Raw genomic sequence first — 15860 nt, 5'->3', positions numbered from 1 at the left:
GTGGGTGCAGATGAACAGCCTGGAGTCAGACTAGCCAGAGACATGCTCTGTTTGGTTCACATGATGTTTAAAAAAGAGTTTCTAACATTTCCCACACCTATTTCAAGAAAAAAAAAATTAAATTCTGGCTTCTCTTAAAATTCAATGCCTTAGCAACACTAGCGCAGATGCTCTCGCGTGGCACCAAGCTGACAGTGGCCTCCACTCCTCTGCATGGACTCCTCAGTCCGTCAGTCCTAGAGTCGCCACCTTGCCTGCTGCTCTCCTCTACGACACCAGCTTGGATCTAATCAGGATGACCACGTGATTCATCCCGCCTGAACTAGAGTGGACGTCACTGTACTGATGAGCACACCAGGGCAATTCCCGGGCTCTCCCATGGTTGTGACCTGTGATGTCACCGCCAGGGCCTGGGTTCAATCCCCGGTCAGGGAACTAAGATCCGGCAAGCCACACAGCTTAGTCAAAAAAACAAAAACAAAAAAACCAAGCACACCAGACGATAGGTACACCTGGGAATGACCCAAACAAATCCAGGCACATAGTTACCCTGTGTACAAGCATCTGCAGAGCATGTGGGGTTGAAGGGGTGGAGGTGCCTCTGAAATCATGGCAATGAAGTCCACAATCAACAAGCTTACCTTTTTAGCTTTTCTATTCACCAAATCGTGGCAGAGGGAAACATGTACTTCCAACTTCAACATATCAACGTTTAAGATCACAGCCTTCTTTTTCTGCCCAGGCTCCAGCTCCTGCCCTGCAGTGCAGAACCACACACAATGTGATCACCCTCCTGGAGCCGGGCAGCGGGGAAGAAGACAGCATCTCCCCAACCACCCTGCAGCCCTTAGGCACAAAACAGAAGAGGACCTATGTCCTGGGTCTATACGGGTTAGGGAAGCCTAGGGTTGAGTTCCCATAATTCAAGTGTGTCATTTTACACAACCTGATAAATAAAAAATCTAGATTCACCCAAATATAACAATAAAAGGATTCATACCTAAACCTTCATTAGTATTGCGGCTGTCTTCGTTTGCATTTACACAAGATAAGCATGCCAAAAACTTCCATTGAATCAGCTCATTTAGTCTATGTATTTGGAAATTCTGTACCCAGCAGAGGAATGGGCAAAGGGTTCCCCTACCAACCCAGACAGGTGAGAGAGATGCACTCACCTGCCCGATGATACTTGCTGGCTCTCAGGACCAGGCCGGGCACGGGGCCCTCACTGAACAGCACAGAACCATCTTCCAACACCTCCTGCACCTCCAGGTCAAGGGCCATCCCCGGGGTCATCTCAGCCAAAGTCTGGATTAACACAGAGTCTGACAGAAATCCAAAGGAAACAGGGATTAACAAGATGAAACAACACTCACCATTCTTTTCCCTTTGGAAATATGCTGCCATACGGAGGACATTTCCAACACTGCATTGGAAACACTGTGAAGGTAAAACCACTCTTGGTGAAAATGTCTGATGTCCATGAACACTCCCATCACAGGCAGAGACCTATGACCCCTGCGAATCCCTCCTGGCCATAATCCATGGAAATAGCCAATCAATGTCAGGAACACAGGCTTTGTCTTGGCTTTGGAATTTTCATCCTTTCTGTTTGGAAGCTACCCTTTCAAGCTTCTCATTCCCAAATCCCATCAGGGTTCCAACAATTCTACACAACTTCAACATTTAGGAGGATCAGACTAACACCACCACAAAGTCCTCCAGCAGGTCCCTGGTTCCATTTTATCAGTCACCACATGTGATGAATAAAGGAACAAAAAGTGAAGGGGTGAATGGACTCACACAAATGCAAACCTGAGGCCACAGAACTCAGGGGAATCTGGATTCTGGACTGGCAGGGAGCATAGCAACTCCTGGGCTAACAGTGATGATCTTTTATTGGAATCTGGGTGGCAGTTAAACAGGGGCGTTCACTTTATAAACATTTATTGAGCAGTACCCTAACAGATTTGTGCCCTTTTCAGAGGTCCTACTCCCATTTTTAAAAGTTTAGCCTTGTTTTTTTAAATATCGGGGGAGCCAAACAACTCGTTGGAACAGACAGGCCTAATGGAGGCTGCACACGCTCCACCCTGGCCCTCATCGTCTGCCCTATTGCCCCCACCTCGGTTGCTCATGAGGCTCCGGACGCCCTGCCGCTCCTCCAGGCACTGGCTCAGGAGGAGGAGGCTGGTTGTGGCCAGGTCCCCCAGGGTGCAGTCCGACAGCCGCAGCGACAGCAGCATCCGCTGCTTCTCCTCGTCCACATTGGTCACCTTTGCAACCACTGTCTGCCCCTCGACAAAGTGGTCACTTGTGGAGGTCACAAACTTGTCACTCAAGATCTAAAGGGAAGAATCATGCACAAAATGAAGAAAGGAAAGGAAGCCTCTATTAGAACAACCCCCTTAAAACACCCAGAAAGAAATGTGTGAGGCAGTAGGTGTACCCCAACAAAGTACCTCCAGTTCTGAGTACAGCTGTATTCCCCTTCCATAAATACACAGGAGGCGCCCTGGCTGCCAACCCAGCCTTCTAAGGCCACCCAGCTAAGAAGGCCCAGAGCAACTCTCTGCCCCTCACTATGCATGCTTCTGGGGCCCTCCCCTCTGCTCCCATCTTTAAAATTGTTTTGGCAGGAGATACAAATGAGACCTGCCCAGGCAAGACATGAGGGAAACACACTGAGGAAAGGGACGAGAGATTTATGAACAGTCTGTGGCAGAAATGAGTGATGAGCCCTTTGCTCTCCACCATCTTACACGGGCTTTGATAAGACTCCCTCGCCCTCTGATCTCAGTGTATGCAGTAGCCTAAGTGATCCTGTGGGATCTCTAGGATCCTCTTCAGTTGCAAAAGATGGCCATCCAATGACCTTCCCAATGCCATAGCATGAAGTGGAAAGTTACCCCTTCCTCCAGGACACAGCCCTGAGCCAGGACACACAATGGGCAAGAGGATTGCAGATGGAATCTCAGCTCCACTCCTCACCCAGCACCTTTATGTGATGCCCCTGAGAGTGTTTCAAGAGAATATAGAGTATCCTGCTCTTCCCCACCAGCCCTCCGGGTCTGTGACCCTGTTGTCTCCCCTCAAAGGCCCTTGTGCAGGAATCTGAACTTACAGCTTTGGGGGCCAGTCCACTAAGACCTGAGGGGAACTGGACGAACACACCGTAGTCCTTGATGTTCTTCACAAAACCAATAAGCAGCATTCCGGGATGGATTTCTGAGAAGCTCTTGGGATTCTGGCCACCCTCTACTGCGGAGACCAAGGCTGGCTTCCTGCAAAGGAGCTAGTGGACTTCATCAAGGAATGTTCCAAAAAGGGCAGACGCACTGTCCACCTCTCCCGTCTCCTTTCTCCACTCTACCACAGTGATTCTCTGAGTGTGCAGATGAACAGCCACCACATCACCTGGAACCTGAGGCAAACCCTTACACACCAGACCTGCTGAATCAGACGGGGTGGGGGCAGGGGGGACAGCAGGCTCTGCTGGACCAAAACCCTCCAGGTGACTCTGACACACACTGCAGTCTGGGGATCACTGTTTCATTCCTTTTCTTATCAACTTATCTCTAGACACCAGAGGGGACCGGAAGGGAATGGCTCATCCCTGTGGCTTGGCAAGTGGATCAGCCATGACACCACCTCTCTTGCCTCCATCTTATACCAACCAACCCTATTTCACCTTCTCTGTCCATCTTCATTCTGAGGAGATTTCATTTTACATTCTGTGAGAAAGAAGGCAGGGTCTTCCTTCTAAGCTGTCACACTAAGACCAAAAGGAATATTCTGAGACCCGTATCTCAGCAGGGGAGAGGGGGAGGGAAGAAAAGAGACAGCGGGTACTTACCAACTGTTCCAGCTCGGGGACAAGCACTAAGCGCCCTGAGAAGGCTGGACGTGCTACTGGGGGTGTCCCGCCGGGCCCGGCATGCCACGCGGCCCCTCCCCAACACCCTGGACTCCCACTCTGCACTGACCACTAGCATCTGCGAGCAGTACCTCGGTCTTGCTCTAATTACCACCAGGGAAACAAGGCAAAGTGCAGGCTTGCCCCGGATGTGGTTCGATGGATGGGCGTACCTCTCACGGCAGAACCGACTTCTTCCCATGAGTTTCCAACTAAGAGCAGAGCCTGACCCGGAGGTCCCCTGTGCACCCCCCAGAGGCACAGCACTCCCCCACCTCCACTTCTGGGGCCCCCACAGCCCGGTAAAGGATACAACCCGCTCCTCACTCACGCTCAGACACAGGACCCGGTGCAGGGTGTCGCCTGTCTGGAGCCAGTGATACAACAGTGGGCCGTTGGTGACGTGGTCCGACAGATGGGCCGTGGGGAGGAAGCCGGGAATGTTGTGGGGCAGGACAGCCACCTTCAGCCCGTCTTTGGTCTTCTCTAAAACCTTCACATCCACCAACTACCCAGGGAGGAGAAAGACAAAAATACAGTACTTATCTTGACAAGAGAGCAGCCTGTATGGGGCAGGTGGAGATGAGAGGCATCAAATTCCAGCACCAGGGATGACTGAGAAGTCGAGATCAGAGAAGCAGCTTTCTCCCATTCCTACCCCATGCTCCCAAAGACCTGGCAGGCATGCACACCGCACACACAGCAGGACCCACCTGCTGCCCACGTCCCTCCTCTCCCAAGTCCCTCCAATGGGTCCCAAGGGAAAGACAGACTTGCATGCTGGCCCTAGGGCCCACAGAGGAGAAGGGCAGCAGCACACCGAGGACAAGCTGCTCGGCAGCAGCATTTTCCTTTCCTGACCGCTTCCCTGTGCTCTGACACACGCCCAGCACTGTAGGCAGCTCCTCTGAGCTTCCCCTCCAGGGGTTCCAGGACCCAGTGTCAGTGGCACCCTGTTCTCTGCTTCTGTAACTAAACCAATTTGTCTGGAGAAGTCAGGTACCTGCCCAGCGCTAACGGCTTTCTTTTTCTTCTGACTCTGTCCTTCACACTCTTGCTTCGGATCACTCAACAGCCTGAAGGACAAGAGCATCCTCTCCTTGGACGGCTCACAGTTCAGCACCACGACCTTCACCACCTGGTGAGAAACCACACCTGCTCGGCCCTGGAAAGAGGTACCCCCGCACCAGCACCACACAGGCCTTGGGAGACCCCCAAGACTCTGGATCAGATCAGAAGGCAGTGAAAACAAACGTACGGAGAGTCACACAGAATCCCCCCGAATCAGCCTTCTGGGTGGAAAACAGACATGGATGAATCTGGGGTATAACTCCAAGTTTAAGAAAATTTTTGAGTCTGCTGCAGATTCACTAGATTTAGGACAGTGCCCCCTTGTGGTGACAGTGGCCTCAGACCAACTGCTGATGTGAGGGACTCAGGTGTATTGTGGTGAAGACTAGCACCCTCCGGGTTGAGGGCCTAGGGTCCATTAGCTTTACCAGCTTCCAGTGAGCCCTCTGTTCCATTCCACCTCCACTTAGCTGGCTCAGGCCCATTACCCACATGCTCTCTTCCAGATCCCTTAAAAGGCAGCTCTCCTACTCCTTCAAATCTGTGTTCCCAGGGTCATCGAGGAGAGGAGCCTGTCCAGGGGAAGGGTTACCTGGCCCGTGTAAAAGACACTCTCTGGGTCAGGGACGTACTCGGCACTGAGCTCGTGCCTGGGCACCAGTCCCTGAACGTCATTGTAGAACTTCACGATGCAGCCGTAGTCCTTGACCCGGAGGATAAAGCCGTGTGTCTGCAGACCAGGCTTGGCATCATCATAGCAGGTAATGGCAGGAAGTTTGGACTCAACCAGGGTTTTCTTCAGGGTCATCATGAGCTTCTTGGCTTTAGGGTCACAAAGCAAAACCTAGGGACAGGATACTGGCTGTCACCAAGTCATCCATTATTGAGGGAGCCACTACAAGAGGGAGTGTCTGCCACCCCTTGAGCCCGAGGGCCATGTGCTGTTCTGTGCTTAGTCGCTCAGTCATGTCTGACTCTTTGCAACCTTATGGACTGTAGCCCACCAGGCTCCTCCATCCATGGGGATTCTCCAGGCAAGAATACAGGAATGGATTGCCATGCCCTTCTCCAGGGGATCTTCTCAACCCAAGGATGAAACCCAGGTCTCCTGCATTGCAGGAAGATTCTTATTCTTTACCATTTGAGCCACCAGGGAAGCCCAAGAATACTGCCATCTCTAGGGGAACTTCCTGACTCAGGAATTGAACTGGAGTCTCCTGTTTTGCAGGCAGACTGTTTACCAGTCAAGCTATCTAGGAAGCCCTGACCTGGGCCATGGTCAGTCCCTAAAAACCCACTATCTCCTTCTCTCCGAGAAATATCTCAACTGTAGATCCTCCCTGCTTCTTGCTGGATGATAACCCAGGGAGCATTCATCTCTATTTCAAATGTGTCTCCTCCTGTAAGGGATCCCTGGGCCTAGAGCAACATTCACCACGCCATCACACCTCCGAGGCGGCCTGTGTCGGTTACTCCTACTTGGCCTCCACTCCCTTTCTCTCCTGGACCACTGCATCTTGTCTAACAGAATGAATGACTGAATCTGTTCACCCCCTCAGTCCTCAGTATTGCTGTGTGTTCACCCCCTCAATACAGCTGTGTACTAACTATAAACTATGATTGAGAGACCCAACCACCTCTCATTCCTCAGAAGGTCATCTCCTTGAGGGCAGAGAAATTCCTTTAACTTCCTGACCCCACTACTGTAAAATTTTATACCAATGGCTAACCAATATCTTTGTTAACCCAATAACGAAATTACATGAAAATAAGAAAACCTAACACTTGAGTTTGCACACACCAGGCCCTAAGCACTGTGTATCATCATATTTACTCTTTACAACTCTGTGCGGCTTCTCTCAGGACCCACGTCTATGTTGTGAAACACTCAAGTTTGGACAGCTTTGTTTGGGCTATTTCTGTACCTGACACACCCCCTGATCTTCCTAAACCTTCCAAATCCTACTGATCCTTTCCAGTTCAAGCCCCACCTCTGCCAGAGATCTAGAGAGAAGACATTACTATCATTTAGAGCTCAACTTGAAAAGTGGTTCTGCCATGTATTAGCTGCATGACTCTGGGCAAGACCCTTGACATTCCTAGCCTTTCATTTCGCCACCTGCAAAGAGGAGGAAAACAGCACTTGCTTCTTATGGCCATTTTAAGGATGAAATGAAATGTTATGATGTGCCGAGCTCAGTAACTGGCACAGAATACATGTTACATGGTAGCTGCTATTGATCATCACTGATTCTCAATGATGCTTGCTGCCCCAGCCTACCCTCATCTCCTCGTTCTGAGATGTGACCTCAGCATACAGCCTGCACCAAGCCACGTGGCCTGCACTCTTCAGGAATGGATATTTTAACTCTCAATTATACCATAACAATTATCAAAGGCAGGGACCCATTTTTCTCTTCCCAGTGCCAGGCACAGCACTGCAGACATTATGTGGTCACTTTGTGGAAAAAGGCAGAACTTCACCAGCGAAGCACTGCTCTCTTCCTATCTAGCCAACCCCACCAGCAACCCTTCAGGAGGCTCACCCGGCACTTGACCTCATCCCCAACGTGGTATTTCTTCTCCGGATTCTTTATAAGGATGTCGGCCAGGTGCATGGTAGGTACCAGGCCCCTGATCTGCTTGCCCATCTTCACCACCATTCCGTGTGGCTTTATGGTCAGCACTTTGCCCTAAGAATCCAAGGAAAAGATGCCATGATGCCTCAAGAATGTCTTTCCTACAATTCTTAACAACAAAGCATCTCACACCTCTCCTGTTATTCCAGATCTCATAGGGGCCAAGCACATGCCCCACACTGGGCTGGATGCAGTAAGAGTTTATTTATGAAACTTTCACACCTTTTTGGGTGAGCATCTTTCTGTCTGTCTTACCAGTTCCATCTCCAATGGAGAGGACTATGTCTGCTAAGGAATGAACTCTACATAAAGTGGAGCTGCTCCACTGGGGCTAAGTGGCTAGACAGGAAAGGCAACTGGAACTGACTCCTTACTAATATCCCAGGTGGCTAAATTACCAAAGAACTAACTTTTGACCTGGTCTAACAAACACCATCAATTCCCAAGACTGATGATCTACTGCCTCTGTGTAGTGGCATGGTGCTAGCAAGACTTTACCGTGAAATTAATTTCAAGTCACCCAAGAGAAGGAAAAGAAATCCTAGTTAGCAGGCAGAGGGAAGGAGCAAGCCTTTAAATGTGTTCATCTAAGGACTAATGAGCTGCCAGTTAACCTGTGAACTAAAGACTGTCTGAAGGTGGGAGAGCGTCTAATTATATGCTTGAGGTCTTACCTTAACCAAAGCCCCAGGTTTGATGTCATGATACCAAAGGAACTGAGCTTCAATAATAGACCTAGAACAAACGGCAAATACAAGATTAAATACATTAGGGCAGAGGCTGCCTAAAACTCAGGGCTACCAAAATCACACTGGCAGGAAAAGAAACCCTCACCAAGGACAGGCAACGCCGTGAGCACGCACCACAGCCGCACACCTCCATACCCCACAGGTGAGCGACAGACTTACGTCCGCAGAGAGAGCAAGGCCAGTTCATCCATTTGGCTGTAGTCGATGATTCTACACTTGTGAGTGTTCCCTGGCCTGAAGGCCTCAGGTTTGAAAGTTTTCTTAGAATTGGAGAGATGGTTGCGCTACAGAGTACCAAGTGATTAAGGACAAGTCAGAGGCAACAGATCTGAGACAACCAGACATTAAATCAGATGTGCAAATGACTCAGAACATTTGTCACCTACCATAAAAACAGCACTCTAATTACCTGTTAAAATAATTGCTCTAACTAAAAAACTGTTTTTTTACTACCACAGAGTCTCAATGAAGTTAGAGAAGAGTCTAGATCATGGGTCAATAAATCACAGCTCACAATGAAATGCCTATTTTTGTGAGTAAAAGTTTGCCTGGAACATAGCCATGCCCTTTCATTCACATACTGTCCTTGTTGCTTTCAGGCTACAACAAAGATGAGTAATCAGGACAGAATCCATGTGGTACATGAGTTTAAAATATTTATTATCTGGCCCTTTAAAACACCTTCGCCAAGCCCTGGTGTAGATCCCAACTCATATTTGTTCCTATCATCAATTTGGTATCAATTAAGGCAAGCCAATTTCAAGGTACTCTAATATAACAAACAGACCTTATTCAAGTCCTTATTAACTGTCTGCCATGTTTAGGGAAATTCAAAAATAGGAAACTAATACTCAGGGATGAAGGAAGCAAAAAGAACCCATGTCCCCGAAGTCCTTCTGGTGATGAGAACCTGATGAAACAAAGAGACTCCTTACCCGAGCATAGGCCAGAGTACCATCCTTCAGCTTAAAGGTGGCCCCGGCACTGCCAAAAAAGCCCTGGATGGGCACGTCATCCAGCACAGCTCCTAGCTGCTGGCACAAGAGCCGGGTGAGTGGGCGCCCGGGCTGCAGGAAGACAGGGCGCAGGCTCAGCCGCACAGCTCTGGTCCGAGGATGCACGCAGAGGACACAGGCCCGTACCTAGACAAGGAACACAGTGAGGATAAGGCACACTGGAGACAAGACACCCGGAGCCGACTTCCAGGGGTTCAGACGCTCCCTGTGCTGACCAAGTTACAGATGGAAGTACTAAAATCAGCATGTACAATCAAACAGCATGTGGAAAGTTCACACAGAACACCGCAGAGGAACTACGTCTGACTGAATCAACGCTTATGTAAGGGCAGGAACGTGGGTATCATGGGTATCAGGGTCCCCTCCACACCATGAGCCTAATAATGCATACGCAACAGGAGCCATGCACTGGCGTCACTGTATCCAGAAGCTTATCTGAAACAGCAGAAACAGCCTGCTCTGATCACAAGGTCATAGCATGTAAAATGTCTCAACTCTGTACACAAGTGTGACTAAAGGAGGAAAAAAGTCACTAGAAAGAGATTCACCAAAAAACCAGTAATGTTATCACCAGGTGCTGGGGAAATCTACTTTAAAAAATAAAACAACAGAAACAAAAAACCGACAAGGTCTCTACAGCTTCCATTAGCACGAGTTACTGGTAAAAAATAAATAAATCACTTTGGAATTGTTAATAAAAAACGGGTAGAATATATCGGAATTTTCTTCCCAAATATCCACAACCATTGAATATTTAGATCAGGGAAGAAAAATCTCTTAGATTTAACCACTAACACTTGACTGCATAACCAGATAGCATTTTAACCAGGTGTACCACAGCACTTTCATATTCATATTCATTTCATAGAGCACTTTCATATTTTGAATACAAATGTATATATTAAACATACATTTTGTTCTCCTATGTTAACACTTTCTTAGAAGACTTTAAATTATAAAAGCAAAAGTTTCACTACCAAGAGAGAAAAAGAATCAGAGTCTATGAGACAAAAATTACAAGGTGCTTTCTTCTTCACAGGCTCCTATTCTAATCTCAATCCCCAGAAATAATCACTGCCTATTTCCTATGGTCCTTCTGAGACACCTTTCATCTCCTCGCCACCCCTAACACGCACACACATGAGTCCCAGGACCTGCCATAGCAGCCGTGACACTGGCTGCTACACAAGTGAAATTAAGAAAAGATAAGCGCAACATTTCTTACTTGCTGATTTGAGAAATACGTTCCGGCTTTCTTAGGATCCAGGTGCATGAAGTCAACCAGGCCACTGAAGAATGAGAGGAATTTAAGTGTAAGGCCAAGTGGAGTCACCTAGAAATAAACAGAACCAACTGTGAAAAAACATCTCTCTGAAAGAATCAGGGATGAGAGAAACTGTTCATACTAAACATTCAAGGCCATATAACTTCCCCCCCTCCCCCCACAACCCTCATCATCTTTCTTCCCATAAAATCAAGGGGCAGCGCAACCCCTGGCACTGGCTCTTCCTATACTCAGTAAGCTCACCCACCACCACTACATCCCCCAGCCTGAGAGGATTCTCCACTCTCAGGATTTCCCAAAGGGACGGAAGGCACTTTACACAAAGATCCTTGAGGAACCGCCAGCCTGACAACTTGGACAAGTTGTTGCTAACTTGGTGATGTGCTCAGGTTAACATGGGAAAACCCACATGCGTGCAAGAGGGAGATACCACGAGCAATTCGCCCACCAGAGGCTCGCAAACGAAGTAGGGCGACAAGGCCCTCAAAAGAGCACTGAGGTAGGGAAACTAAGTCAGATCCCCAGGTCCTATAGGGTTCACCCTTCTCCCATCTCCATAGAAAGTGGGAGAGTTATTCTCTTGGAAACTGTATCAGGTTCAAAACACAGGAATAGTGCACAAACCATGAAAATGTGAACTAAGAAAAATCCTGAATATCGTATAGATAGAGATATGAAGACATCCAGCCCCTTTCTGCCATCCAGCTCTTAGGCAGCCAGGCTTATATCCTCAGATCCTTTCTAGAGAAATCTAACATGCCAGAGAAGATTTCTAACAGTGACACCTGGAGGTTTCTTAAAGACGATCCGCTACCTCCTGCCCCTGACAGGGAAGTCGGCCAGTCAGCAAGTCCACCCAAGCTCACAGACTGCCCAGCAGTTTTCTAGAGCCTCTCTCATAAGATGGCAGTCAAAACAAAAACTCAACAGAGGATGGGAGGATTCAGTTGAGAGACTCTCCCTAAAGTAGGATGCAAATGCATGCATGTACCAAAACAGAGAGTAAAAAGTAAGAAAATCAGAACTGATTCATTAAGTCCAACATCATACTAACAGTTCCAGAAAAAGAAAACACTTTAAAATATCTGATAAGGGGCATATATCTAGAATATACAAGGAATTGTTTTTTACCATATCAATAAAAAAAATGAACAAAGGACTTCTGATTCAATATTTCTCCAAAAAATTTATAAATGGCCAATTCGTAACATGAAAAGATGCTCAACATCACTAATCATTAGAGAAATGCGTATCAAAATAACAAAATACCATTTCACACCCACCCCTTCTAGGAGAGCCATAATAAAAAGAAGAATAAGTGTTAATGAGAATATGAAGAGAAACTAGCATGCTTAAATTGCTGGTGAGGATGTAGAACACTGCAGCCACTTTGGCTGTTCCTCAAAAAGTTAAATACAAAGTTACCATATGACCCAGCAAGTCCATTCCTAGAAATGAAAACATGTGTCCCCACAAAAACCTGTACACAAATTTCACAGCAGCATTACTCCTAAGAGCCAAAAGTGGAAACAACTCAAATGTCCACCAACTTCATATGATGGAGTATTATTCAGTCATAAAAATAAAAACCCTCAATGAGCTTTGCTGGTAGACAGCATTCATGTGCGTGCATGTGTGCTAAGTCACTTTGGTCGTGTCCGACTCTTTGCGGCCCCATGGACTGTAGCCCACCAAGCTCCTGTCCATGGGACTTCCCAGGCAAGCATACTGGAGTGGGTTGCCATGCCCCCACCCCCCTCCAGGAGATCTTCCTGACCCAGGGACCAAACCCACATCTCTTAAATCTCCTGCATTGGCAGGCAGGATCTTTAGCACTAGCACCACCTGAGAAGCCCTCACAGCATTCACATGTGTTGTCATAACCTGCTGCCAGAGGAATTAAATGCACACCTGTGACTCCACTAGAAGAGGATTCTCAGAGGCTTATGGCTGGTTTCTTTCAGACTTCACTCCATGGGCCTTTTCTCTTTGCTGATTTTGCTTTGCCTCCTTTCACTGCAGTGGATCACAGCCATGAGGACCACTACATGGTGAGTCCATGAGTCTCCCTGGGGAATCATCAAACCTGGCAGTGGTCTTGAGAATTTCAAGACACATTAAGTCAAGATTAACCTCCAGTGTGCTTTTAGGGGACTTTCCTGGTGGCTCAGATGGTGAAGAATCCACCTGCAATGCAGGAGACCTGGGCTCAATCTCTGGGTCAGGAAGGTCCCCGGGAAAAGAGAATCGCTACCCACTCCAGTATTCTTGCCTGGAGAATTCCACGGACAGAGAAGCCTGGTAGGCTACAGTCCATGAGGCTGCAAAGAGTCGGACGCAACTGAGCAACTTAGCATGAATGCTTGTGCTTTTTTGAGGATGTTTCTGCAGAATGTGACACATTAAAACAAGTGAGTAAACCAAAAAAGAGAAATATATGGAATCAAGGAAGTTTCTATCTAATACAGAAGAGTGGGGAAGGATCCAGAATGATAAAGACCAGAAGCCTCTGGACATCAGCTATGGAGCAGCTTTACAAACCAACCAGACTGGAGCCAGATGACAGTAGAAGGACTCCAGATGGGACGAAAAATAACAAAGATTATTTTAAAGGGTTTGAAAATATAGAAAATAATGAGGGAAAAATAACTACAGGATGTTATGAAGAAACAATGATAGGAAGAGAATTCAGCAAATGAGAGAAACAAAACTGATCATCAACTCCAGGGTTGAGGGAGGAAATGGTTCAAGAAACAAATTATATTACCTAGTTCAGCAAGTAAACAATATTTATGTGGTCATAATAATTTAAATACTGAATAATGATTTAGTCAAAAGTTGGGAGAAGGGAGGAATAAGAGAGCTGAAATTTCATCTACCTTGATAAAGGGTTAAAACTCAGTGCCTCAAAGTGATAAACCATGAGATCTAGCAGAAGAGTATTACTTAGAAATACAGAGGTAAACTTCAAAAGATAAGCTAAAAGAATTAAAGATGGAGGTTCAACGGGGTGAGAGTTCTTCATCAGAAGCCTTTTAGTATTAATACCATTTAGTCTTTAGATCAGCACTCTCCACAGCACATACGTAACTGAAGTCACATATGTCATTTTCAGTTTCCTAGCAGTCACACTGTAAAAACTACAAAGAAAGAGGTGAGATTTGTTTTAATAGTTTATTTAACCCAATACAAAATATTACATTGGGCAAAATATTATCATTTCAACGTGTGATACTGCCTATATTTCAAGTACTAATGGCCACATGGGACCAGGGGCTACCCTACTGGACAGCAGAATTTTAGACTGTGTGCACATTCTACTTTAATACAAATTATTTTTATTTTAGAAAATAGTAGTAACAATGAATGGCTTACCTTCTGTACCTGTGCTTTGACCACCAGTCCTGGTAGCAAACTATTGAGAGTCCAACTCTGCTCCTCAGTAGCAATGGCAGCAGAAACTTCTGAGTGACCAATAGACAGAGTGACAACTCCTCTACTGCCCTTCACCTCCTCGATGAGGCAGTTCAGGTACTGCCCCACCTTCAGTTTAGCACCTGCAAGAGCAGCCCCCCAAAAGGGAAAAACATCTACTATGAGAAGAATTTTAACTCAAGTGACACCTTAAAGGTCCGTGGCCTACTTGTCCAGTTACCATGCAGTACTCCCCATATTCCCAATTTTCAAGAAACCATCTTCAAAAATGGGAGTGAAATGACTCTAACTGATCCAGAATCAACTACCACACAAAAAAATACAAAAACCTCAACAAGGCAAGAGAGTGCTGGTTCAGAGTCCCTGTTTCAGAATCTTCTACGTGGGAAAAAGTGAAACTGGCCCATCAGATTTTAGTGAGCCTGGCACTCCACTCTTACTGAGACGGTGCCAGTTAAATATAATTCCCACACATACCACCTCACAACCGTGTACTTCTCCTTCTTCTTCCCCTCACCTTTGTTCTTCTGCCGAATGTACTCCTGGGCTTTCTGCAGTGGCAGAAAAGCTCTGGCCCCACTAACACCAATGTCCACTAGGTAGCCATGGTCTTCCAGGCTGGACACAGTGCCCGTGAGCAGCTGGAGGAAGAGAAAGCAATCCCAAAAGTTCGAAAGTCAAAGGTCATAGGACACATAACCATATTCACTACCAAACACGCCAAACATGACTATTCCTACCATTGGTCTCAACAAATCATCCCAGAATCCCAAGCATCCTCCCACTTTTAAATTTAAACCTCAATTGCTCCAGCACAGGAATACAGCCAATATTTGACAGTGATATGCAAGCCTTTCATGTCATATACATGAAAGGGGTGCAGCGCTGGCACCCCCAGTGCCAAGAGAACTGAGAATCCAGAACCACCCTTCTAGCTGCCATCATGTCTTCTCTAAGCACCTCCAACACCCCCCTCACTTCACCAAAAAGTCTTGCCAACCTCCTTTACATTTCACTGGAAGCACTGTGGCATTCAAATCTGGCTCTAATAATCACTAGCTATTTGGTCTTTGGTCACTTCAGTCACTTCAGAACCTTTTTCAGTCTATTTTCTCAAACGTACAAGAGTGATACCTATTGGCCTCACAAGGTAGCTATGAAAATGTCTTCAGAGAAAGTGTCCAAAACAGCAACTGTCAAACAGCCGCCTCTCGGTACTTGTCGATTTCCTACAACTTACTTACGGTTTGTTCCCCATTCTACTCAACGTTCAGGGCTTGACCCAAACTTCACTGCTTCTAACCAAATGTTCCAAGACCATGTTGATCTTCCTCTTAAGTGAGTACAGTTTATATAAGTGTGTTTTACACCTACTCAACTTGGAGATGCTGAGCAGGGATTCACATCTCCTGAACCGCCACTGGACTGGGAGATTCAGTAGTGGAGTATCCATTAATATGGCTGACAGACTAATTGCTCTGTCTATCCTGTCTCTTGCTCTCAGACAGCAGCCCCCAAGCTTTCCCCACAAATTTCAGTGGCTTTTGAAAATGACTTCATCTGTGAAGAAGTCTTGGTAAAGAAGGCACTTCAAGAACTTTCTCACCCTTGCTAAGGTTCCTTGGAGGCATCTTTTTTTTTCCCTACCAGCAAATGTGGGGCTGGCTTTCCCTTTCTCCCATCCAGAATGATGTGACTAGGTTCAAGTCTTCAACTTCCATTAAGTACACAAAGCACCCTGGAGATCTT

The 15860-nt window shown here is 46.9% G+C and overlaps 1 protein-coding gene across 4 annotated transcripts in view; it reads right to left on the bottom strand.

Annotated features, from left to right (window-relative positions):
• PDCD11 (programmed cell death 11) overlaps positions 1 to 15860 on the bottom strand; it is a 41166-nt gene that overhangs the window by 19295 nt on the left and 6011 nt on the right. For all 4 annotated transcript variants that reach the window (XM_086377581.1, XM_086377583.1, XM_086377580.1 and 1 more), the window contains exons 6-19: positions 14629 to 14752; positions 14052 to 14233; positions 10617 to 10724; positions 9311 to 9517; positions 8535 to 8659; positions 8301 to 8361; positions 7534 to 7680; positions 5580 to 5831; positions 4920 to 5054; positions 4230 to 4424; positions 3125 to 3295; positions 2126 to 2345; positions 1176 to 1325; positions 642 to 757 (exon numbers count right to left, since the gene is read on the bottom strand). In XM_086377581.1, coding sequence (XP_086233707.1) covers positions 642 to 757; positions 1176 to 1325; positions 2126 to 2345; positions 3125 to 3295; positions 4230 to 4424; positions 4920 to 5054; positions 5580 to 5831; positions 7534 to 7680; positions 8301 to 8361; positions 8535 to 8659; positions 9311 to 9517; positions 10617 to 10724; positions 14052 to 14233; positions 14629 to 14752 — 2193 coding nt within the window. The remainder of the gene's footprint in view (positions 1 to 641; positions 758 to 1175; positions 1326 to 2125; positions 2346 to 3124; positions 3296 to 4229; positions 4425 to 4919; positions 5055 to 5579; positions 5832 to 7533; positions 7681 to 8300; positions 8362 to 8534; positions 8660 to 9310; positions 9518 to 10616; positions 10725 to 14051; positions 14234 to 14628; positions 14753 to 15860) is intronic.

The sequence above is a fragment of the Bos grunniens genome, chromosome 26, assembly GCF_055505025.1.
Source record: "Bos grunniens cultivar Pamir isolate PY7600 chromosome 26, Bosgru_T2T1.0, whole genome shotgun sequence".
In the NCBI taxonomy this organism is placed as follows: Eukaryota; Metazoa; Chordata; class Mammalia; order Artiodactyla; family Bovidae; genus Bos; species Bos grunniens.
Note: the sequence above shows the minus strand (reverse complement) of the source record. Positions and strands in the feature narration are given on the sequence as shown.